Raw genomic sequence first — 24,398 nt, 5'->3', positions numbered from 1 at the left:
ACCTGCTGGTCGACAGCCACTGCATCTAGTCCGTTGTACATGATGTTGACCCAGCCATCTTTGGAGGCCAAGACGAAGAGGGACATCAAAGCCTGGAACAAAGATTGATAGGATTGTAGGTCTAGATTAAGGAGGCCCCACACGAGCCATCAAATCCAACCTCCCCCCTCCCATTTATACTTGAAGAATCTGAGGCCTCAAAAGGTTAACCAGGTAAGATCAGGGGTCTAGAACCAGAAGGGGCCCTGGAGTCCAAATAGTCCAATCCCTTGGCTCAAGAAGTCAAGTGACTTGTTCAATATCACAGTTTGTCTTGGAGTTAGACTCTAGATCTGATCTCTGTCCCACACTGATTCCCAATGAGGCTGGTCTGGCTACTTGGGGCTAGAATATTGGGCTAACTGCAACCATGCTCACCATTCTCCAGCAGCCTTGGTATCTTGGAAGATCCAAAGGTCCCTCCTCTAAGACCTGCCTTCCTTCCAAGAACCTGGACTTGAGGCAATGCCTGAGCCAGTCATGCTCTCTCCTTCCCTCCTCCCCTGGCTCTCCCCTTTATCCTCAGCATTTCTCTAACGGGCCCCTCATAAGGTTCTTCAGCTCCTCTTAGCTATTATCATGCCCATGAAAATGTAAGCTCATTTATGACATCAATGGAGAGGGCTATTCCCCCGTTGAAACCGTTTTTCATAACTTTCCATGGAAGGAGTATATGGCTTTCCTTTTGCTTGTCTTGTGTTCCAGCACTTAGGACATTTCCAGCCACAAATTAAGTGTCTAATGAATGTGATCTATCTGTCTTTGCCTATTTATCTACCTAGATGTCTAATTATCTGCTTATCTATTTGTCTATGTGTCATCTATCAATCCATATGTCTACTCATCCACCTCTCTACTTAATTATATGTCTGTGGATCTTTCTGTGTCTAAACTGTCTAGCCTTCTCTACCTAAATACTGATCTGTCTCCTTATCTAGCGATCTAGCGATCTATCTACTTATGTACCTAGGTGTTTATTTATTTGTCTGCTTACCTACTGATCTGCTGATCCTTCTCTTTGTGTCTGTCTAGCTATCTACCTCCTTATCTACCGACCTACCCAGCTATCTACCTCCTTATCTATCTAGGTGTCTAATTAACGATCTGCTTATTTATTTGTCTAACTATCTATCTATTTATTTATATGTTGATCTGTCTGTCTCGCCGTCTGTCTAACTATCTACTTATCTACCTGGGTATCTATCCATCTACTTAACTACCTACCTACCTATTTGTCTGTCTGTCTCTTATCTATCTATCTGACTGTCTGTCTGTCTCTATATCTATTTACTTCTCTATGTAGGTACTGATTTCTCTATCTGTCTTTCTACTTTCCTATCTATATATGTAAGGATGTAGTGTTGTTTCTAGGATGATATGGTTCTAGTCATCACAGCTTTGTTTGAAGATGCAGTCTCCAGAGTGCCTGCCTGCCCTTGGGCTCACTCCCCTGAGTAATTGTGCTACCCAAGGTCATCCTGCCCTGGCTGAGTCACTCAGCCTGAGCAAACTTAGAGTCCGCGCAGCAGAGTAGGCAGGGCAGCTGAAAGGTGGGCATGCTCCGAGGCAGTAGCTGGAAAGGCCACCAGTCCCTTCCCTGCTGGGGCTGCCTCCAGACACAACATACAAGCTTAGAGGAAGGTGGTCGCTGCTATGTTTGAGGATAGTGCCCTCCCAGTGCTTATGACGGACCTTCTAGAGCTAGAAGGAGAGAAGAGACAGGTTGTTGTGGGCCTGAGGTATTCCTGGGTGTCTCTCCATGGGTGTCTGTGCTGTGTTTTCCGGGAATGTCTTATAGGTTGGCCAGGTTAATGGACCAGGCTGCTGGGCCAGGCTGCTGATCTACCCCACAGCAAAGGCACAAACACCAAAGAAACCAGAAAAGCTGAGTCTGTACTGAGGGTAACAGCAGTTGTCCATCAGCACTCCCTCTCTCCTAAGGGCATGTTAGCATAAGGGGTCATAAGAGCCTGACAGCCAGAGGCCATGGGGACCCTGACATTCAGAGACAGCAGGTCCTTGAGAGCTGTAGGTTAGAGACAGAGGGTATAGGACCCTCCCAGTTAGAAGGCGTGGGTTCCTGACAGCCAGAGGCAGCGAGATCTAGATGCACTGGGCTCTGTCACTCAGAGACCGCTTTTTAAAGTGGGAGGAAACTTGGGGTCAAATACCCTTTCTTAGTTCATCAAATAATAAGAGAAACAAGGCCAAGGCCACCTCCCGAGCTTCTGTGGAGAACAGACAGGAGTGCTCGGATGAGTGGTTTTGACCCCAGAGGGCCCCCTCACTCATTCTGTCATAAGCAACCCTGGGGCTACACATCCTCCATTCACCGTGCTATCTTCTAGGACCAGGGCATAGTGACTCAGTCACAGCCACTGACATGTGCTTCATCCCTGACCCCGGTTTCCCAGCAATCTTCACGTGTGAGGACCCCAAGGGTAAGATAAGAAGGTTGATAATGGGGAAATGAGGAGGTACCTGAGCACAATTGTGAAAGAAGACAGAGATTCTAAGATTCAGAGGTGAGGAGAAAGGGCCTTCCAGACAGGCAACAGCTTGAGTAAAAGCATGGTGTCTGGAGATGCTATGGGTAGGGACAGTTTGGTTGGGCTACCAAGTGTGCAGGACTCTACAGGAGAGTGAGGGGGAGTGCCAAGAAATCAGACTGGAAACGGGGTGAGGGCCAAATTGTGGAGGACTTTAAATGCTAGGTGAGGATTTGCCATTTTCTCTGAGGGACGCTGCTAGTCTGGCCAAGATTCTAGAGCAGGATAGCCGCTTCTCTTCCAACCCCAGGCTGACCTCAACACCGCCAATGCTTCAAGTTCTGCCTTCTGGGAATGAAGCCTTATCCCCCTCCCACATGCCAAGCTTTCAGAGCCTTGAACTCAATGACTTTTGCCCCCTGAGCCTTCCAAGCCCCCTCTGACTAATCACAGATGTCTTGATTTCCAATTCTCTCTCTCTCTCCCTATGTGTGCCCCACTGGGGGCCAGGGGTTGAGGGGGAGGGCAGAGCTGCCTGGGTGGGACTAGGGGGCTGCTCACCTGGCCCAGGTTGTCAAAGTTATACTTGTGGTGTACCCAGCGGTAGTTGGCGGCCATGCAGTCTGAGCGGTTGGTGATATTCCGGATGTCGACCCCCAGGCAGTGATAAAACTTCCCTTTGAAGAGCTGAGGGGGGATGAACAGAGAGCAGAGACTTAGAGCTGCAGCCTATCTTGAAGTCTACTGGACCAACCCCCTCCCATTACAGAAGAGGAAACTGAGGCCAAGAGGAAGGGGAAGGCTGTACATGACAGAGGGACCAGGTCCTTTGGCTTCAAATAAGAATCCTCCAACAGGAACATGTTGGGAAGCGGGTAGGGAGAGAAAGTCACATGTAGGATGGTGGAAAGAGCCTCAGACTGAGGCAAGAAACCCGAGTTCAGATTCTGGTCATCATTTACTATCTGTGTGACTTAGGCAAGCCTCCTAACCTCTCTGGGTCTTGCCTTACTCATCTATAAAATGAGGGGGTTGGACAAGAAAATGTCATCCCTTGGAGTATAGTAACAAACAAAAGATCAAAGCTTTAGAGTTAGTCTCTGTCCCGTAGAGTCTGAGTCCCATCCTCTCATTTTACAAGTGAGGAAACTGAGACTGAGTGCATTTATACATTATTTATTTTAAACTTCAAAGTTTGCAAAAGACTTTTTTCAAATATTATCTCATTTGATCCTCACCACCTGTCTGAGGAGATGGGTACCATTATTATTCCTATTTTATGGGTGAGGAAACTGAGGCAAGCAGAAGTAAGACAACTTGTCCAGGGTCACACGGCCAGCATCTGAAGTCAAATTCAAGTCCAACTCTTCCTGCCTCCAGCTCCAGTATGGTATCCATGGAGGAGTTTCTGTACAGATTGTCCGGGGCTGGGCAAAGTTCGAGTTAAGATTTGACAAACTGAAGGAAAGAGTGAAAAGAGCCAGAGAAATCCGAGCCTGGGTTTCTAAGTTACTGATCTCTATCTGGGGTGAGGACTTCAATTCTATTATCTTCAAGGAGGAAAATCAAATAAGAGGAAGGGGAAAGTTTGAATTCTGGTCCCTGGGGCCTGGGTTGCTGGGTATGTGAGTGGAGAGAAAACAATTTCTCTTCCAGAAAAACAAACAAACAAATAGGAATAAACCAGTTCCCCTCCTGCCCCTTCCTCTCTGAGGTGAAGTCTGTGGTGGCAGAGGCGGTCACTGGCCTGCCCAGCTGCGCCCTCTCCACGAGGAGGGGATGGGCGGGCACGTGGGCCCCAGGATCCGTGCTATGGACTATGTATAGCTCACTCTGTGAGAGGCAAGAAACACCCACTCCCTGTGTTTCTCTGCAGCAGAATCCCAAAATAAAGAACCAGGAGAAGGAAAAAAATATCATTGTGGGTGGCCTTGGGCTCGTGAAGCAGAGATGTGTGTGCCAAAAAAGGGCCAGCCTCAGTCTGGGGAGTAGCAGCATGGGAGACCCTTCCCCACCAGGCTGCCCACACCCTGCCCACTGGGCCTGGGGGCTCCCACTCTGGTGGTGCTTCACTTGAGCAGGGTCAGAAGGGCCTGAGGTTGACCACAGCCTCCCCCACCTCCTCTCCTCCATTTGGAACAGTGGAACCTGACTCTTCTTACCTATTCTTAGACTCTCAAAATATTGGGTTGGGAAGGACCATCAGGGCCCGTCTCATCCCAGCCCTATCCAGGCAGGAATTAATTCTGGAGAAGTGATGTGGAAAAGGTGAAAGGGTCACAAGGACTGGGATTTGAAGCCACTTCCTGACTGTGTGGTCTTGGGCAAGACAATCTTTCTGGGTCTCAGTTTCTATAAAATTGGGGAATTAGTCTTAGATGACCTCCCACATCCCTTCTGGCTCTTAATACATGATTCAGTATCGATATGCATTTATTAAGAACCTACTGTGTGTGTGAGGGTCTGTGTTGGACACTGGGGGATACAAAGAAAAATAACCATCAGTTCCTGCCTTCAAAGAGCTTCCATTCATCTCCAGCTAAAATAGCCCAGAAAGTAAGAGCTGGGGTGAACCTCAAAGGACCTTCCAGCCCCGCTCCTGCTGAACCTACACAATCTGTGACTCCCTTCCCATATTTCCTAATTATTATTATAACTAAAAAATCCAGGCAATTCTCAAAAATAACGTCCCAGAGAAGATGCCAACCTACCCGGGGGAACATCATGAAATCCCTAGCCCTGATTCTGTACACCCTCTAGGGGCAAGATTGAAGCTCAGGTTTTCTAGGTCCAAGTCCAGGGCTCAATGTCATCTGACTGTGGATCCTGCTCCTCCATTAAATTGGAAGATTCCCAGAGGAGGGACTCAGGAAGCATTACTGTGTTTCAAGCATCATGGCAAACACAAAGGCAAAAATGAAGGAGTCTATGAATTTGAAGAGCTTCTAACAGATAGAGATGTCTGACATTCAAGGCTCTTTAGAGCTTGGCCCCACATTCCCTGCCCACTTGCTTTCACATTAAAGTTCTGTGTCCAGCCAGGCTGAGCTTCTAATCCTTCTTGGCCAGCTCTCCCAACAGGTTGTATTTGCACATCATTTCCTGCCCATAGAACCTCTGGCCTTCATTCCAGCCAGAGAAAAGCCCACCTCCTCTCTATCCAGTCATTCCATTAGCTCTACCCCACTAGGAGGAATGGGCAGACTCTACTGGAGATATCATTGCCACCTCTTTTCCCCTGATCAGTTTTGACCTGATCTTACCTCGCTCCAGGTCTCCATGGTGTTCTCTGTCTTCTCCACTCTGGTACCACCAGCATTTTCTACCTCTCGTTCTTGTGATCCCCATAAAAATATAAGCTTCTTGAGGGCAGGAACTTGCTTATTCACATGTGTTTCCCCAGCACTTAACACAGTGTTTGCTCATAATAAACACTTTAAAAATCCTCCCTCATCTATTTCTCTCCCTTCTCATATTATCTCTTTTCTTTTCTCTCTCTTTCTCTCTTCCTCCTTCATACTCCCTTTCTCTCCCTCCTCCTTTCTCCTCCTACTTCTTCTCTTTCTCTTTCTCCTTCTCTTCCTCCTCCTCCTGCTCCCTTCTCCTGTCTCTGTCTCTCTGTCTCTTTCTCTCTGTCTCTCTCTGTCTCTCTCGCTCTCTCTCCACTCTATTCTCTCTCTCTCCTCTATCTGAAGCCTTCCCTCTTCCCCACTCACAGGCAATGCTTCCTCTCTCATGAGATTTCATAGCTCCTTTCACTCCTCTCGTGTACTTAAAAATAGAGTGCAAGCTTTTTGAGGGCAGGAATAGTTTCATGTTTGTCTTGCAGCTCCAGTGTCTGGAATAGTGTCTGACACACAGTAGACCTTTGTAAAATGCTTATTAATTAATTGATTAGTCGGTCTCATTCCAAGATGACCTCCAAGTTTTTGCTTCCTCTTGCTTCTTCCTTCTCACAGTTACTGAACCCTAGGGCACCAGAACACTGGTATTTTTAAAGATGATGAGGTTTATAGCTAGAGAAACTGCCTGTGTCACAAACCAATCTACATCCCTGAGCCTCAGTGTCACTATAAAGTGACTAGCTCCAGTTCAATGGCCTCTCAGGTCTCCCCCATCTGCTATCACCCAAAAGTGCAATGCCTACCCTGTCTCCCAGACCATACCCTAAGTCTTCCAGACACCCACCTGTACTCCCAAGATGCCAAAGATGATGAAGAAGGCACAGCAGATGAGGACAATGTTTCCGATGGGTTTGAGGGATGAGATGAGTGTCTCCACCACGAGCTTCAGCCCTGGGGCACGGCTGATGACCCTGCAGTGATGTATCAAGATGGGGACAGCTAGGGATGGGGGGAGGCTCTCCCTAGAGTTTGAAGTCCCCAGATTAGAACCCCAGCTCACCCTCATGGGATCAAAAGAGGGAAGTCAGAGTCACAAATCTAAACCTGATTTTATGAATGAAGAAACTGAGTCTAAAAGAAATCAGATGAGTTGCCTGAGGTCACAAAGATACCTGTTGATATCTGGAAATAACTAGATTTGGCATCAGAGGCTCCCAAGGACTGGTTGGTGGGACAGGAATTAGAGGGCATGGGGAGGTGACCAAGGGCATCCTCACCGTAGTGGGCGAAGGGTCCGGAGGAGGCGGAGAACCCGGAGGACCCCAAGGATCGTGGCACCTCCCGCAGAGGCTACAGAGACCACGATGTCAATGAGGGACACGAAAACCAGGAAGCCATCCAAGATGTTCCAGCTACTTCGAAGGTAGGCCTGCTCCCCAAAATACAGGCCTAGAGAGACCACCTGGCAAGGGCAGGAATGGGACTCAGAGACAAAGGAAGGAATGTTACAGAATCTCCCAACCAGAAGGGTCCTCAGAGGGCATATATCTAACCCATGACTGAACATGCATATTTATCCAGGGGATATTAACCCTGATCTGGGGAGCTGTCCAGCAGTTGCTTGAGAATAGGGAACAATTTAGAAGTTAAAGACTCAGTTGTTAATTACCTTGATTCCCAGAACCCTCCTTGCCTAGTCCTCTGGCCTGCTTTGTGCCCAAGATTTTGATATCTCAGAGTAAGCCCCATTGGACTAGACTTTTTCCCCAGGGAAACACAAGTAACCCCTCTGAGTTATTAGACTCCCTGGAGATGCCCCATTCTGCCCCAGAATCATTTCACCCAATCCCCTCTTTTTTCTCCTTCCCAGTCATCTGGTTCAGCCCCCACAATATAAAGGCCAATTTAAGGAACAACAGACCAGTGCCAGACTATCCTTGACTATATATCGGGCTGACAAAGCCTTCAGAATGAGAGGCCGGTCAGTGCTCTCATCAGCACCACGGACAGCATCCACTGTCTCCCCACTCCACAAACCAAGCATCCTTCCACCTTGGTGGTGCTAACACCAGGCTACCCACGCCTCCCTTTTCACTATAGAATAATGTGTCTCTGGTTTTATCTCTGTCTGAGTGGAATACTCCCTAACTCCAAGGGCAACTTTTTCATTTTTGGTTTTTGCAAGGCAACAGGGTTAAGTGATTTGCTCAAGGTCACACAGCTTGGTAATTATTAAGTGTCTGAGGTCAGATTTGAACTTAGGTCCTCCTGACTCCAGGGTCGGTGCTCTATCCGCTGTGCCACATGGCTGTCCCTCCAAAGGCAACTCCTGTGCCATGGAGGAGCTGAAGAACCAGGGCAGGGGGCAGAGGCACAGTGACATAATTTGGCTAAGGTTTAAAATTCAACTGTACCCAGCATTGGGAATCCAGAGGCTGAAATTCATACTTGGCTGAGAACAAGGCAGGATGTACAGATTAGAGTGGGAGAACCAGGGTACCAGTTCATTCATGGACACAGAAAGAGGGTCAAGAAATGAGCTAGCCTAGGGAAGAGCTGTCCCCAAGAGAAGGAATATTTGGCCCATCTAACCTACCTTAAGCGTCATCTCTCCCACAAAGATGGCAGTAAAGATGTAGTTGGACACAGTGAGGAATATTCGTTCCTGGAAAGAGCAGAGGGAATAAAACTAAGCCCAGGGAGAGCCTCGGAGCTCTCTTCCTCTGTTCTCATCTTTTGGATGACCCCATCATTCTTTCCAAACTGTACCATTCAACCCTACCAACCCAACATCATTATCCCATTGTCTATCACAGATCTCAGGACCTGTACCCCACACTGAAGCCTAGAGTCCCTCCATGGGCCCCATCTCCTTTTCCCTCTTAGTGTGTGAGAGAGGGCGTGAGTCAGTAAAAGTTGAGCCAAAGTTCAATAGTTCTTCATGGGAAATCATAAGAGCTGGAAAGAACCTCAGACAACAAGTATACGCCCATCATTTGACAGAGGAGGGAACTGAGGCCCAAAATAGTGATCCGTCTTGCTCAAGATCCCATAGTGAATAAGTAACAGAGGTAGGATTTGAACCCAGGCACTCTGACTCCATTTTACCCCAAAGCGCATGGTCACCTCACATGGTTAGAAAGCAAAAGTACCAGGGACTGAGTCCAGATTTCCTCAGATGCAGTGTGTTCTTGTGACAAGACCTCCCCCCATCAAGACCCCATCCTGCCAGCTGCTTGGCCCCACCCCACTCACAGTGCTGCCAGCCTCTATCTGGGGCCTCTCCAAGGCGATGGTGATACAGTTGAGGAAGATAAAAGCAAGGACGACATAGTCAAAGAGCTTGTGGGTGATGATGGTTTGGCAGAGGACCCGGAACCTGGGAGGAGATAAATGCCCTCAACCTCAAGCCTGGGCCTGAGCCTGAAGCAGTGAGGAAGAGGGGACCAGGGCACAATGAGGGAAGCTATTCTGGGACAGAAATCCTAAGCTCCTAGAGAGTGACCACAGACTTCATGATATTCTGGCAGAGAGCAATAGGTTCTTCACATTCTTGGAGTGAAACTACCTCTACTTATGAAGGAAGAAGTCTCACTAAGAATAAATGAACCCTGAAAACCAATGTTGACCTGGTCCCCTATTCTACCTCCCATAGGGTGAGCTCAGTGAGATGCCCCTCTTCCAAAAAACCTCTGATCTCACAATTTCAAGGGACCTCAAAGGGCATCATGGCTGAACAAAAATTCCTTGGATAATATCCCTACTATTGGGGGCCACTCAAACCTTGTTTGAAAACCACCAATGAAGAGAAACAAAAGTGTTCTCTCCCTCCTTCAATTTTCTTAATGCTCTTTGTTCTCCTTTACCCCCACCACTCCCCTACTTTGTATTGTATCATCCTTATGCTTATCCACACACATCCATATACACATACATGCACACACACATATATTTATACATATACAGATAGAAACACACAGGTAATTCAGGCGCACACATCCCCCCTCAATCCACAAGCACAATCTGTTTCTGTGTAACCTTGCCCAATCCCATAACCTCTCTGGACTTGGCTTTCCTCATCTTTAGGATGGTTCTTCCAAATCTAGAATGAGGATTCATTTATTTAGGCCCTACTTGGTTACGAATGCTTCAATTATTTATATGATAGCTTGAGAAATCAATTCAAGGAAGGTACTAAGTGGATTTGCATCTTCATCTCTCCAGTGTTCAGTGCAGGGTATAGGTAACCTTGGGTCATTTAATTGAGCTGTCTGCCTCTGGTTGGAGGTACTAGGTTCAGAGTTTGGGGGCCAGGACAAAGCTTAGAGACTGTCTAGTGCAACCTGCTCATTTAACAAATTAGGGAACTGAGGCTGAAAAAAGTTGAGTGACACATAAAGAGGGAAAGAGGGAAGGTGGGATTTGAACTATGGCTCTCTAACTCCAAACTCCAGGTTTAACTGAAATAGAATTGTCTTACATCCCTCACTTGAGCTAAGCTTCCTAACAAACCAGTGAGGTGGGTGCCACAGGAATTGGACCTGGCTTGAGATTTCATTGGTATACCCCCCTCTTCCAATGCAGAAGACATCTCTACAGAAGTTATTTGAGAGGCTGAGGGACTTGGCCTAATGGGTGAGAGGCGGGACATGACCTAAGTCTTCTGGTTTTGAGATCAGCTCTTCACTAGAGCATGTTGTCCTCTCCAGGTAATATTTGGGCCCAAGAAAGGGCCCAGCCTCCACCTCCATGGTCCCTCATTCCCTGCACTGTTCCCCTTCCCCATGACCTGGATGCTTCTCCCTCTCCCTCCCAGACTAGCCCTCACCCACCTGTTCTCGGGAGAGAAGAGGTAGACGGACCAGTCTTCTCTGATCTCACACCAGTCAGGCTTGTAAACATCGATCATCTTCCGGATTCGAAAACACAGGCTCTGCAGGGGTTAGGAAGAGGTCAGAGGGCCCAAGGAGGGAGAAGTAGTGTGAGAAATCCTTTCCCCTGGCTCCTTCTCTCATATCTCAGCTCTGGGTTGTCCTGGTTGTGAAGAATTGAAATAGACCAGCCCTCTCCCCAGCTGCTAATGGTGTCCTTGGGCTTTGAGACCACCCACCAGCAGTCTCATCTCCTCCTCCATGGCAGACGTCCAAGGATGGCCACCTCCAAATGGGCCCAGGACTCTGCCCCTTCTCCCTTACCACCATCCCTTCAACATCACATGCCAAGGCCCCCAATTCAAGATCCTTCTGCCTAGTTGCAATCAAGACTTACATGAAGACTGTGGGCAAGGGTTATGTCTCTTCCTTTTTTCCACCCCCAACCTCCTTCAAGTATCCCCAAATAGTGCACAATGATGGCTTACTCCATAGTAATGAACTGATTGACATTCCTTAATATTAGCCCTGGGCAGCGGAAGTGGGGGGTTCCTTTCTGGAATTCTGGTAGATGCTAAGCTTTCTGAGAGCAGGGAAATTTGACATTTGTTCCATTTTGTATACTTAGCTCCTGGATGAGGGAATTTGGACCTGTGATTTTCATAAGTATGGAAATGCCCTCCTCTGATGCAAATTTGTGGCTCATTTGGAAGCAATCGTTATCCAATACAGTAAAGCAGTATCTCTTTCCTTTTCCATAGACGGTTCTTAAAAAATGTAGGGTGCATCCTAAATTTGAGGAAAGTGGATTTCAAAAAGTTCAGAAGAAAGAGGAGAATATCATGGAGTTAAATATTATAGGAGAAATCAGCCCAGGAGGGATGAGACATATCCAACATGAAATCCCAAAGAAACAAAGGGAATCAATTCCATTGAGGAGGAAAAGTGGGACTGGTTTTAAGAGTTGGATGTGGGTGCATCCCCTGAAGTCTTGTCTTTAGTTCTGGTAGTCAAGTGTTAAGAAGGATACTTCTCAGCTGAAGCTGAGGATCATCTCATGTTCTGCAGAGGATGGCCACCAGGAGGTGAAGGGCCTTTAGTCAGTCTCCTATGAAGATTAGTTTAAGGAACTGGGCCTTTTCATTTCAGAGAAAGTGGACTTGGTGTGGTGAGGGGTCCTTTCAAGCTCCTGAAGGGCCATCTTGGAGAGGGATTGATTCCTTCTGTTTAAGTCCCAGAGGGTGGGACCAGGAGCAGCAAAGAGGAAAATGGAGACTCCAGAGCTACCTGGAGGAGGAGGAGGGACGACCAGGAGTGGAGGAGGAGGGATTCTTCCCTCCCTAGAGGTCTAAGTAAACACCAGGGAACCATTTGTAGGGTGGGATTCTTATGGGGGGGGGGGAATGTCCCATCCAACTCCCAGATTCTATGATTCTGCAAAATGTGAACCTAAGTTCAAGTCAAGGAGGTGAAATAAGAAGCAGAGAATATAGAGAGGTAGAAATTTGCTGAGAACAGGGGAGCTTGAAGCCTGGAAGGATGCTTAGAATAAGGGATGTCAGAGCTGGGAACGACTTTAGAATGGAATGTCAGAACTTGTAGAAATTATCTAGTCCAATCCCCTCATTTAACTGATGAGACCACTGAAGCCCAGAGGGATCCAGGGCCACCTGGCTAATTAGACATGAGCCCAGATCTTCAGGCCTCTAGTTTGGTCCTTCCTCTTTTGCAGCGAGGGGGAAGGCAGGATCTTGTGCAACTGCCTGCCTCCTTGCTGCATCCACTGTCCCTGCCCTGCCTCTCTCTCTATCAAGCCCTCTTGGGGCCACTCACATAGTCAATCTCTTCTTCATCCTCTGCGTGGTCTTTACGGTTGTCCATTTTGGTGAAGACATCTTTGGCGATGTTGGGCATCTTGCCATTGCAGTCCTGGTGCTCACTGGGTCCCAGGCCTGTGCCCACCTTACGAGTGGACCTCAGGTGAGCATGAGAGGATGGTGGTGGCAGCTCCGCCAGGTCCAAGGAGTCCTTGGTATCGAGGGAGAGTGTCCGACGGTGGCGGTAGCGGTGTGAGTGGTGGAGGTGGTGGTGATGATGATGGGGATGAGGCGGTAAATGATGGGGTGGGCCACGAGGGATGCCATCATCTCGCTCCCCCTCTGTTGACCGGCCCCTCTCCCCAGAAAGGAGGGACTCGTGTTCTGCAGAGGGTGCCCGGTGCTTCAGGCTATGGCCCCGGGCCAGGCTGTTCCAACTGGACCTGCGACTGGCCCAGGCCCCACTGTGGCCCCAGGCCCCATAGTAGGAGCTGCGGGAGCTAGACTGAGAGACAGACACAAAGAGCAAGAGAGAGATACTAGAAGCAGGAAATATGGCTCTCCTGCTCAAGAGTCTTCTCTGGCTCCCTTCTACCCACCAAGGAAAGTACAGACCTCTGTACTTAGCATTCAAGACCCTTCAAAACATGGTACCCTCCTTCATGGTTGGCCTTGTCTCATACTGCCCCTCTATGTGCCAGACTCATTCCCAAGAAGAAAATATGCCCTAAGACCCCCACACTGTCTTGCTGCAATTGCCATTCTTCCCCTAAAGGTCGACTCAGATGCCACCTTCTCCATGAAGCCTGCTCTGCTCCCCTGGCTAGAATGACCTTTGACTTCACATACTACGTTGCTTTATAATGTTCCAGTTTACTCACCCTGTGATCGGTCACATCATAGCATCTAATCCCCTCACTAGACTGTAAGCTCCCTAAGGCCATGGTCTCTGGCCATAGCCTCCTCCCTGGGGTACTTGATGCCAACCTGTCCCCTTTCCAGTTTATCCTCCACATTGATATTCCCAAGGCCTAGTTCTCACCATGTCACTCCCTTCCTCAAGAAGCCTCAATGGCTCCCTATTGTCTCTAGGATAAAATATAACTTCCATTTAAAATTTATAATTCTTCAGAATTTATACACAACTCCCTTTCACATACTTGATTTTTGACCAATAACTCTTCCCTAAATTTAAAATTTTATCATCACTTGTTTCTTCTACCTGAAATGCTTTCCCCCTTACCTATGGCCCTTAGAACCCCCGGTGCCCTTCTCAGCTCAGCGGCTTTCCAGGTGCCATCTCCTACAGGAAGTCTTCCCTATTCCATCCTTTGTACCAGACAGTGACTCTTCATAGGGATGGGACCCATCCCCTGGGGATGGGGAATTAACTGATACAGAAGACTTTCCAATGGGGAGACCCATGTGCCAATATAGGTTGGCACCTTTCCTGGCTCCAAGAATTGAAGCTGCTTGCCCAGGGCCCAGAGCCAGCAGAGGTCAGAGGGAACCTCGGCTCTCTCTGGCTGTGAGGGCAGCGCTCTCCATGAGTCACAGTTTGGGGATCTGCCCCTCTATGGACACCCTGTCCCTACTCATAGAACATAAGCTCCTGGAGGGCAGGGCATGTGTCCCTTTTGCCGCAGAATTTCAAGACTGGAATTCCTATGCTTCCTGGATTGAGTTGGATTCAGGCAAGGCTTGTCTTCCCCAGATAGCTCATGGCTGGGCATAGCATACAGTTGGAATTCAAGCAATGCTGATTAAATTGAATTGACCCGAGTTGGGCTCCAGAGCAGCAGGAGATTAACATTCCTGCCCCAGAACCTTCTTGGGCTGCTCTCTCACATCAGCTCCAGCCCATACCCCACAGTGGGCTCCAAAGGCTAAGGGAGGGCTGGGGGTGAGGAGCCAGACTGTGAGTGAGAAGCCAGGCTGGAACAGCCCCATTTGAACTTGCTGTTCTTGGGGACCCTAGATCTTTAGAAGGCTCCAATCCCAGAGGGCCTGGCTGTCTCAGTGGGGAAGACAGGGGAGACTGAGGCAGGAACAGCCTTGGCCTTCACCCTTTGACATCCTTGGCTCATTTACTCAGCAAGTATTTATTAAACCCATACTGTATACAAAGCAATGGACTTGCCACTGGAGGAAACAGAGACAAATGAGAACTGGTCCTGGGTCAAATCTTGAGGTCTGACTTCTCCCTCTGGGCACCCCCTGACTTACCAGAGAGCGCTGGTCATAGCTCATCCTTCCCAGAGACATCACACTGCTCTTTCTGGAGTCCAAGGCGATGAGCATCTGGTCAGGCTGAAGGGAGTGGCAAGGGCCAGGGGGTATGCCCCCTGTAGTGGCCAGGGGGCCAGGCAGTGGAAGGCTGGGGTCCAGGTGCCCATTGGGGGTCATGGGGATGGGGCAGAGCTTCACATCTGAGAGGAGAGATTCAAAGATGGAGAGTGGGACACTGAGGCAGAGAGGGAGAAGGGAAGGGTCAAGACTTCCCCTTGCTGACTTTCTCCTACAGACACCCTCTTCTGCCCACACTCATCTCCCTACAGCTCTTGTCTCCCTAGTATCCATCTCCTCTAGCACTTTAAGTTGCTCAGAAAGTACAGCCTCTCACTCTAATTTTGGAAGGCAGTGAATGCGAATCTGCTCATCCTCATTCCACAGAGGCCCTGAAATGGGAACTGGCCAAGTCCCACACTGAGAAAGCCCTGAGACCCAGAAGCAAGCACCAGGCCTCTACTGGACAGCATGCTCTCTGGGGGACACTATGGCACCTCTCTATCTCCCCACCCTATGATACCAAGCAGGGAGATGCTCTCAGAGGCAGCTGGTTTTCTCCATCTTTCCCAGCACAAATTGGAGCAGAGCAAGGTGACAGAGACCCAGCTGCTGGTTGGTTACCTGGGCCTTCCCCACAGCCAGCATTTCATTTATGAATATCACTCAGCTTTTCTGAGCCTGGGCCTGGCCTAATCTGGCAGGATCCCTGGCATGTGCCAGGAGGATATCTCTTACCAAAATGGCCTTCGTGGCCCTCCCGGAACTTGTCAAACTCCTCCATGTTGGACGAGCTCTGGTCCTCATCTGAATAGGAGCGGTTGGCATCTCCCTGGAGATGGAGGGGAGAGAGATAATAACAACTCACATTTCTATCATTGTCCAAAAATCACTCAAGACCCAGAGAACAGGGGTGGCTAGGTGACGTAGTGGATAAAGCACTGGCCCTGGAGTCAGGAGTACCTGGGTTCAAATCCGGTCTCAGACACTTAATAATTACCTAGCTGTGTGGCCTTGGGCAAGCCACTTAACCCCATTTGCCTTGCAAAAAAACCTAAAAAAAAAAAGACCCAGAGAACACATGGTGTGGGCTTGATACCCCCACTCTACAGATGACAAAACAATGTTCTTGGAGAGAATGACGTTCTTGTAGCCACACAATCAATATCCAACCCCAGCTTCCTGATGATCAAACCAGTGCTTCCCTGACTTCATTCATGCTCCAGGGTGGGCAATGAAGGCCATGGGGAGGGAAAAGAAGGGAGGCAAGAGCCCCCAATTCCCCCCAGACCTTGGCTCCAAGCTGGATTGCCAGAGGAACACTAGGAATATTTGAGAAGGAAGAGGCTGGTCGTCTTCCACCTCTCAGGAGGTTCAGAACATGAGGCCTATTGACTGAGTGATGGAGCGATGTCTCCACAGCAATATCCATGCTTCTTTGAAAACCTCTCCAAACATGACCCTACTCTAAGCCACCTTCCTCAGAGCCTGTCCTCTGGTCCCTGGTCCAGGGGTTCTGACAGGGGAGCTTGCAGGTCATTTCCCCAATCCTGCTGCTCCCTTTCCAAGACTTCTCTTCCCCTATTAAGCACACATCTCAAGGGCAGGGCTGGCTTGTATAAAGCAGAGCTCATTCCTCCATTCATTCCCTTCCTGCTCCAGAGGTCCAGGTCCTGGCCCTCCCCTCCCCAACATCCCTACGCTCAGGGGTGGGGATGACGGGATCCTCTTCTCCCTTTGATCCTGGAGGCTCATTCCCTTCTTCCCCAAGTCTTCTCAGGTGATGATAATGAGGAGGAAGAGGATAGAAAAAAGGGGAGGAGGAAGAGGAAGGAGAGGAAGAAGAGAAGCAAGAAGAGGAGGAGGAGAGAAGGAGGAAGAGAAAACTGATGGTAACTGTCCCCCATTCTAAGAGCATTTCTAAGTCCCTGCGACACAGGCTAGCTGAGGGTCCCTCTTCCTGGTTCCTACATGAGGACACTCCGAGAGGCTGCAGAGCAGGGGTCCCCATCGCCAACCCCCAGGAGCCCACTCAGCCCGTGTGTGGGCTCACCTCTGCCTGGAAGCCCTCCACCAAGATAGCCACCAGTAGGTTGAAGAGCACGTAGTTGCCGAAGGTCATGAGAGCCACGAAGTAGAGGGAGGCCCAGGGTGAGGTGGAGGCCATGCCATTGTAGAGCACCATGTTCCAGTCCTCCTGTGTCAGGATCTGGGGAAGGAGAGGTGGGGTGAGGGAGCCCAGTGAGGCAAGGAGTTAGTGTGGGGAATAGGTAGGGTGGAGGGGCATGGCTTGGCCTGGGGGCCAGAAGGTTGGAGTGGGCAGCAGCTCCTGGCTCTTCCTCCATTGCCCAGGCTCACACTGTGGATTCATACACACCCCGGTCCAACTCCATGTGCACTTGGTCACCTGTGCTTTCTTGCTTGTGCAGCCACACATGTCCACAGCTTCAGGGGTGCACACTCACACTTGGGCCCTGCCCCCATTGACACACACACACACACACACACACACACACACACACACACATACACACACACACACACACACACACACACACATACACTTCTGTCTTGCACATTCTCACTTGTGAACTCTCACACTTGTGCAGGCAGCTCAAGTTTGCACATTCACCTTTGCACATTGCCATTGTGCGCTCTCACTTGTGCAGATTCCTGTTATCTCCTCGTATTGGTTCACCCTTCCATTTGTGCATTTCTCTCATCCATGCTCACATTTGTGCTCTTCTTCACTCTTACAACTCACTCCTCCCCAGTCTCCTCTATTCTGTATACTTTTATTTCTTTGTGCACTCCTCAGAAATCAGCTGATAAGCCCTTTTGGTTGGGAACAACCTTTGTAAACCCCAACTTTCATCATTCCTTTTAACTGTATATCGCTCCCCTCTTCTGGACGCCCCACCCTGGACTGATGCTTCTCTTTCAGGTTCTGCAGGGACATCACTGTGGGGAGGGGGGCTAAGGGAGGTGGAAGGAGTGGACTCTGCTTCCTTTCTCTTTCACCCCCTCACCTGGAACACTGTGACAATGGCCCAGAGAAGCGAATCAAAGTTCTTCCGGTCAGGCACCGTGTCTCCACTGTCAGTCTTGAGGCTGAATTTGCAGCCAAAAATATGCATCCCTAGGATGCTGAAGAGAAGAGAAGGGTCCGGTGAAATGTCTCAGATGTCAGAAGAGGGGTGTTGGGTAGGAGGCAGCCACAGGTCACCACCCAGTCTCTCCCTCATTCCCCACTAAGGCTGCCAAAGCCTTGGAGGGGCCTTTTCCTATCACCTCTATCACTTCCTTCATCCCCTAGAATCCTCCTGCCTCCTGGACTTCCCTTTTCTTTCCTTCATTCAAATCCCTCTAAAGTTCTCAGCTCTGAAACCCAATTTCCAGACCCCATTCCTCCCGCTGCCCATCCAGTATTCTCTACTCCAACCACACAGGTTGATTGCTGCCCACCTATGGCCTCACCACTTCCTTGCCCTGACAGGTGACTCCCCAGGCCTTGAAGGCCACTGCTCCTCACTACCAGCTCTTGGAGCATTTCCTGCCTTTAACACAATGCAAAAGTCAGTCACCCACAGTGAGGCAGGCCCTGCTCCTTCCAATTGTCAAGACTTTTTACACATCTTGTATGTGCTTATTTCTGGACCGGTAGATGGATTTCTGGAGTGGCCAGAGGATGTTGGCTTCCTGTCTTCTGCCAAGCTCCCTGGGCCCCTCTATCTTGTCCAGGAGCTTGGGTCTGACTTGCCCCTAGGATGTTCTCTCCGTGCTCTGAGAGTCTTAGGGACAGCTGGGGGATTCCCTGGGCAGCCACAGATGGAGCCTGGCTCCTGGGCAGCCTCTGGGAGGATGTTCATGTGTGGCTGGCACTCTGCAATGGTTTGCCCACCTGAAGATGAAGATGAAGAGCATGAGCAGCATGCAGAAGGTGGCCACGTTGTCCATGGTCTTCATCAAAACCACCAGCTGGCGGCGCAGGGCTGGCATGAAACGGACCAACTTCAGCACCCGCAGCAGGCGGAAAGTCCGCAACACTGAGAGGCCCCCGTCTGACTGGCCAATGATCTCCCAGATACTGTAGGGGCCAAGCAAGGGAGGGCATCAAGGAGGGGAGAAATGGGGGAAGGGAAGAGAGAAATAAGGAGGGGGGAGGAATGGGGGAAAGAAACAAAGAGGGGAAGAAGCAAGGAGAGAACAAAGGGGGGACAGGGAGAAAGAGGGGAGAGAAATAAGGAAGGGGAGAAAGGAGGAGGAGAGTAGCAAGGAGCAGCCAGAATAGAAAGGGGGAGTTTGCACCAGAGACAAGGAGTATAGGAAAAACAGAGAGGAAGGAAAAATGGAAGCAGGAGACAGGGTTGAGACACAAGGAACAAGCAAGACCAAAAGAAAAAAGTCCCAGAAAGTTGAAGGCAGAAGAGTTGAGATGTCACCAAAGAAGAGGGAGAATGGAAGAAAGATTCAGTGGAAATAATAAATGAGAATAGAATTAGGAAAAAAGGGAGAGACAGAGAGAATGGCACAGTTGAAAAGGAAAGCAAAAAGGAAATACAAGACCCCATGGAAATGAAGAGATGGGAGATAGGATGGGAGATAAGAAAGGAAGTACAAAAGAGAGGAGAGACACAAGGAAGAGAGACAGAAAAGGAGAGGGAGAGACCCCAAAGGCAGATTGTGAAATGAAGGAAAGGGGTAGAGAGGGGGATGGGAGGCAGAGGAGGGAAGGGATGGCAGAATTAAAGAAGAGGGAATAGAAAGGAGAGTCAAGAGTCAGGGAGGAGGGAAGAGAAAGAGGAGACCAGAGAGAATGGGGGTGGAGAGTGAGACGGAGAATGAGCAGTGGAGAGATGGATAATTCTGGCTATTCTGGCTGATGTCGAATCATACTGGTCAGAAGGGCAGACCTAGTAGAGTTAATTAAAATTCCCCTAAGTCTCTAAGCTTCATTTTAGCCCAGAGCTTCAACCTCCATGCCACCTGATTCTTCCCACCCCTTCACCCTCTGACCAAAGCTGAGCAAAATGGAATGATGAGGCCAGGATCTCTTTCCATTCCCCTTTCTCAGCCTCTGGAGGACATGCTGCAAGGCAGTGGCAGCAGCAGGAGGGCTTGTTTCCCATGCTGCCTGCAGACTTGGCTCTTGGATGATGGGGAGTAGGGGTCAGGGGAATGAAAGACCCCAGGAGAGGTGCTGAGGCATCCTTAAGCGGATAAATGCAGCCTCTGTGATTTGGGGGGGGGGGGCTTCCAATGTATGGGGGAGGAGGGGCCCTGACCACAGGCACCAGCCAGCCCTCGGCACCTGATGATGACGATGATACTGTCAAAGATGTTGTAAGGATTCCTCAGGTAGTCGAAGAGGCCAAAGGCTGCGAGCTTCAGGATCATTTCCAGGGCAAACATGCTGGTGAACACCACATTACTGATCTCGAGGATGTTGGTCAGCTCCTCGGGCTGCAGGAGAGGAAGAGAGACACAGGCAATGACCTTAGATGGAGTCCCTGAATGTTAGGTGTGGATGGACCTTTGAATATGGAAATATCAGAGCTGGAAGGAACCTTAGAAAGTAGAATGTCAGAGCTGTGAAGGGTTTTGGAACAGGAAACATTAGAGGTGGAAAGGGACTTGGAAAAAAAGAATGTCAGAGGCGGCAGGGACTTTGGAACAAGGAATGTCAGAGATTGGAGGAGTTTAGAATTGTGACACAAGAAGTGGGAGAGATCTTAGATTATGGAATGTCAGATTTGAGAAGGATCTTGGGACATAGAATGTCAGAGATGAGACGGAATTTAGAACACGGATTACCAGAACTGGGACTGGCCTTAGAATATTATAGCCGAGAACAGATAATATAAGAATGGGAACAATAACGCATCTCTTTACTTCTGGTTCTAGAGTTCTTTTCAATGTCGTGTGTGTGTGTGTGTGTGTGTGTGTGTGTGTGTGTGTGTGTGTGTGTGTGTGTGTGTGTGCGTGTGTGTGTGTGTGTGTGTGTGTGTGTGTGGACAGTAAAGGTCGGCTAGGCGACCATCTCTCTAATCGGTCTACTTGAATAATGATAGGCCCCTATTATATTTAGGTTAACCCTAATTCTGCTGCTGTCATCACTGACAACAACCTGAATGGGCGAAACTTCCCCAAGGCTCACCGCCATCCTTGCAGATGACCAGGCGCCCACATTTCCCAATGAGTAAGCCCAGGTGACAGCTGGCAGTTAGACTGAGCATGTCTATGGCATTTCCTGAGCTAATGTGAAGGATGGAGAGGTGGGATCAGGCAGGAGAGGCCGAAGCCCACCCCAGATCTGTGGCTCTTTACCCTTTCTGGGGGATGATGCCAATGTTTCATGTTACCCATGAGTTGATGCCTTCACCACTGAAGCATACAAATTTAACAGCCCTTCTGCTCAGGAAAGGGGCACAAGGAGATGAAGACAATGTGGCCATTTAATATCATCTGTGAACACTGTCCCCAGAGCCAAAGGATTCCAGACAATACCAGGGCTTGACCTTATTGGCTTCCCCTAAGACTGACCAAAGAACCCAACTCCTTTTGTTGACTTTATCATAAAGCACTATGACCTCTAACTTCAGCTGCTCATCCAGAAGACACTGGCTGCCTGGCTGGAGTTGGGTGGAGCCTCTGGAGGTTCTGCCTCACAGGCTCGAAACTTTCTAGCATCAGACCCATAAAGGAACCTGCTTTGGACCTTTCCTGAATAAACAAATGTCTGCAATGAACTAGTAAGTCATGGAGGTTCAGTGGCCTAGTCTTGGATTGAGGTATGACCCTGAGCAAGATGGGCAACCCCTCTGGACCCAGGCAGCTTTCCAAGACTAAATTGGCAGAAAAATTGCCCATTAACTCTGGAGGAAGACAGATCACCAATCTAGAACTGGAAGGGGCTGCCTGGAGTCTCTAGTCCAACCCACTTATTCTTACTGATAGTTTTCTCCACCAAGTCTGGACCACAGAAGAGGACATCAAAGCAATCTGGTTTCAATGGTTTGACCCATAATTTATTTATAGGTAAGCAGTTCTCACCACAATCTGAACTCCTTACCACTTCCTAGCCTGTAGGGCCAGAAGGACCTGCAGAGGTCATGTAGTCTAACTGTCTAATTTTACAGATTCAGAGACAATGGAAGTTCAGGACAGTTGAGAGACCTGGCTAAGGTCACACAGCTAGTTCCTAGAAGAATTGGGAGTAGGTCCCAGAGCTCCTGAGCTCTTTCAACTACTCTTGACCCTGATTTCTTTTGAGTGCATACATCATGTTTTCGCAATAAGATTATAAGGTCACCAAGACTGGCCCTGAAAGAAAGAGAAAAACGCATCCCCTTCTCTTTTCTGAAGAATAATATGGGTACAGAACCCTACATTTATGGGAAGCAACATGTTGCTGTGGAAAGAATATTCACCCTAGTGTCATCCATCCTTGGCTGCTCATGCTCACTCAACCCAGATGGCCAATGAGGCCAAATCTTGTCCTTTCTCTCTTATAAATACTCTTCTCTCTACTCATATAGGTTCTGTTCTCATAGGGACCCTCATCATCTCATGCCTGGACTACTGCAATAGCCTGTGGTGGGGCTTTCTCCTCAAGTGTTTCCTCATTCCAGTCCATCCCCCACTCAGCTGCCAAAGGGATCTTCCTAAAGTCTAGGGTTGACCAGGGCACCCCCTTCCTCAATAAACTCCAACAGCTCCTTCCCTCCTGCCTCCAAGATCAAATGCAAATTCCTTTGTCATCAAAAACCCCTCCCATCCTGGACTCTTACACTTAACCTATGCCCCAGGCCCTCTGGCTTTTGCATTTGTCAATAAGATGCCATATCTCAATAATATGCCTTTGGAATGCCATGCACCCTTTCCCCATCCCCTGAATGCTCTCCCGCCTGGCTTCTCTGGTTTCCTTCAATACTCAGCTCCAATCCTACCTTTTGCAGGAGACTTTCCCAGGCACCCCAGGGACTAGAACCTTTTTCTGAGATTACCACCCCTTTGCATCTAGATATCTTGTATATTCCTGGTTATCTTCCTCAGTAGAATGGCACCTTAAGGGCAGGAATCCTATTGTTTCCTAGGCCTTAGCACAGTGCCTTGTTGATAGACTCACTGACCAACCCAAGACATCAGAAACAACACCAGAGAACTGGAGTATAAAAAAGACCTTTGGAAACACCCTCATTTTATACATTTAGATTTAGAACTGGAAGGGACCTTGGAGACCCCTGAGTCCAGTTCCATTGGTCTGTGCAAGAGGAAACTCCTCAGAGTGAAACTGAGTTCCCAGAGTGGCAAAGCTAGCAGGTCTCTCCATATTCCTGGCTTTCTCCCCCCTCACAGTACTCTGAGAAATGCAATCATACAATCCCAGCCCTGCATGGGACTTCCTCTCCACACTCAGCTCTGCCCACTCTCCTGCCCTCCCTTATACCCTGCCTTGGCCAACACCTTTTGCCTTTCCCTCTCCCCTGTGGTCTCCTAATTACTCAAGGAGCCAGCTAATTATATGAATTAGGCATCAGTAAGTAAGGAGTAACCCACTAATGCCCAACTCTGAAGGCGGAAGAGGCGGGCTGGGGGACAGACTCTAACAAAACAAACACTCGGGGGGGACGTCAAATAGAGAAGGAGAGAGAGACTGAGCCAGGGGGAGTCATCATGGGGGGGGGGCATCCCCTCTTCATGCTCTAAAGAGCACCCTCCCTTGAGAGTCTTCCCGGGTCTGGACAGATGGAAGCTGGTGGGAATGGTGACAGCTAGGCGGAGAGAAGAGGGGGTCATCTGAGACCCCGCCAATCTCCCCAACAGGTTGAGGCTGCACCAAATGAATACACTGGGCTTAGCAGGACGCAGCTCCTCCTCCTGACCTGATTTTCATCCATAGCGGAGATCTGGGGATGAGGAAATTCCCTCCCTCAAAGCTTATCCTGCTTTGTAACTTAAGAGTCTTAGGGAATGGCCTGGAACCCTGAGGGGTTGATTAACTTGCTCAGGGTCACACAGTCAGGTATGACATGAACTCACATCCACCTGACTCTGAAGCCAGTTATCTAATCACTATTTCACACTGTCTCCAAAAATGAAGTGGTCACTACTATCAAAGAATTATTTTATTGGTGATTCTTTATCCAATCCACTAGATGGCACCACCGTGGATGGAACACTCATCTTCATCAGTTCAAATCCCACCTCAGACACTTATTAGTTGTGTGAGCCTAAACAAGTCACTTAACTCTGTTTGCCTCAGCTTCCTCACCTGTAAAATGAGATGGAGAAAGAAATGGCAAACCACTCCAACCCCAAAATGAGATCAGAGAGTCAGACACAACTGAAACAACTCAACAACTCCATCCAAGAGGTCACATTGCCTCTCACACGTGAACAAGTCAACAAGCAATTATTAAGCCCTTACTACGTTATAAGCCACTTTATAGACATTAAGGCATTATGAAAATCCCAAAGGGTAGTCTTTTGGAGCCTCAGCTTCCTCACCTAGAAAATGGGGACGCCACCACCCTGGCCATATCCCAACAC

The 24,398-nt window shown here is 49.0% G+C and overlaps 1 protein-coding gene across 1 annotated transcript in view; it reads right to left on the bottom strand.

Annotated features, from left to right (window-relative positions):
• CACNA1I (calcium voltage-gated channel subunit alpha1 I) overlaps window positions 1-24,398 on the bottom strand; it is a 148,407-nt gene that overhangs the window by 38,043 nt on the left and 85,966 nt on the right. The window contains exons 9-22 of the mRNA XM_074221080.1: window positions 20,158-20,309; window positions 18,748-18,933; window positions 17,876-17,993; window positions 16,900-17,055; window positions 15,585-15,678; window positions 14,787-14,989; window positions 12,577-13,065; window positions 10,705-10,805; window positions 9,128-9,251; window positions 8,469-8,537; window positions 7,150-7,334; window positions 6,717-6,843; window positions 3,090-3,215; window positions 3-92 (exon numbers count right to left, since the gene is read on the bottom strand). Of these exons, the coding sequence (XP_074077181.1) occupies window positions 3-92; window positions 3,090-3,215; window positions 6,717-6,843; window positions 7,150-7,334; window positions 8,469-8,537; window positions 9,128-9,251; window positions 10,705-10,805; window positions 12,577-13,065; window positions 14,787-14,989; window positions 15,585-15,678; window positions 16,900-17,055; window positions 17,876-17,993; window positions 18,748-18,933; window positions 20,158-20,309 (2,220 nt within the window). The remainder of the gene's footprint in view (window positions 1-2; window positions 93-3,089; window positions 3,216-6,716; window positions 6,844-7,149; window positions 7,335-8,468; window positions 8,538-9,127; window positions 9,252-10,704; window positions 10,806-12,576; window positions 13,066-14,786; window positions 14,990-15,584; window positions 15,679-16,899; window positions 17,056-17,875; window positions 17,994-18,747; window positions 18,934-20,157; window positions 20,310-24,398) is intronic.

This window comes from Macrotis lagotis, chromosome 2 (assembly GCF_037893015.1).
Source record: "Macrotis lagotis isolate mMagLag1 chromosome 2, bilby.v1.9.chrom.fasta, whole genome shotgun sequence".
In the NCBI taxonomy this organism is placed as follows: Eukaryota; Metazoa; Chordata; class Mammalia; order Peramelemorphia; family Peramelidae; genus Macrotis; species Macrotis lagotis.
This window is presented reverse-complemented; position numbering and strand designations above follow the sequence as displayed.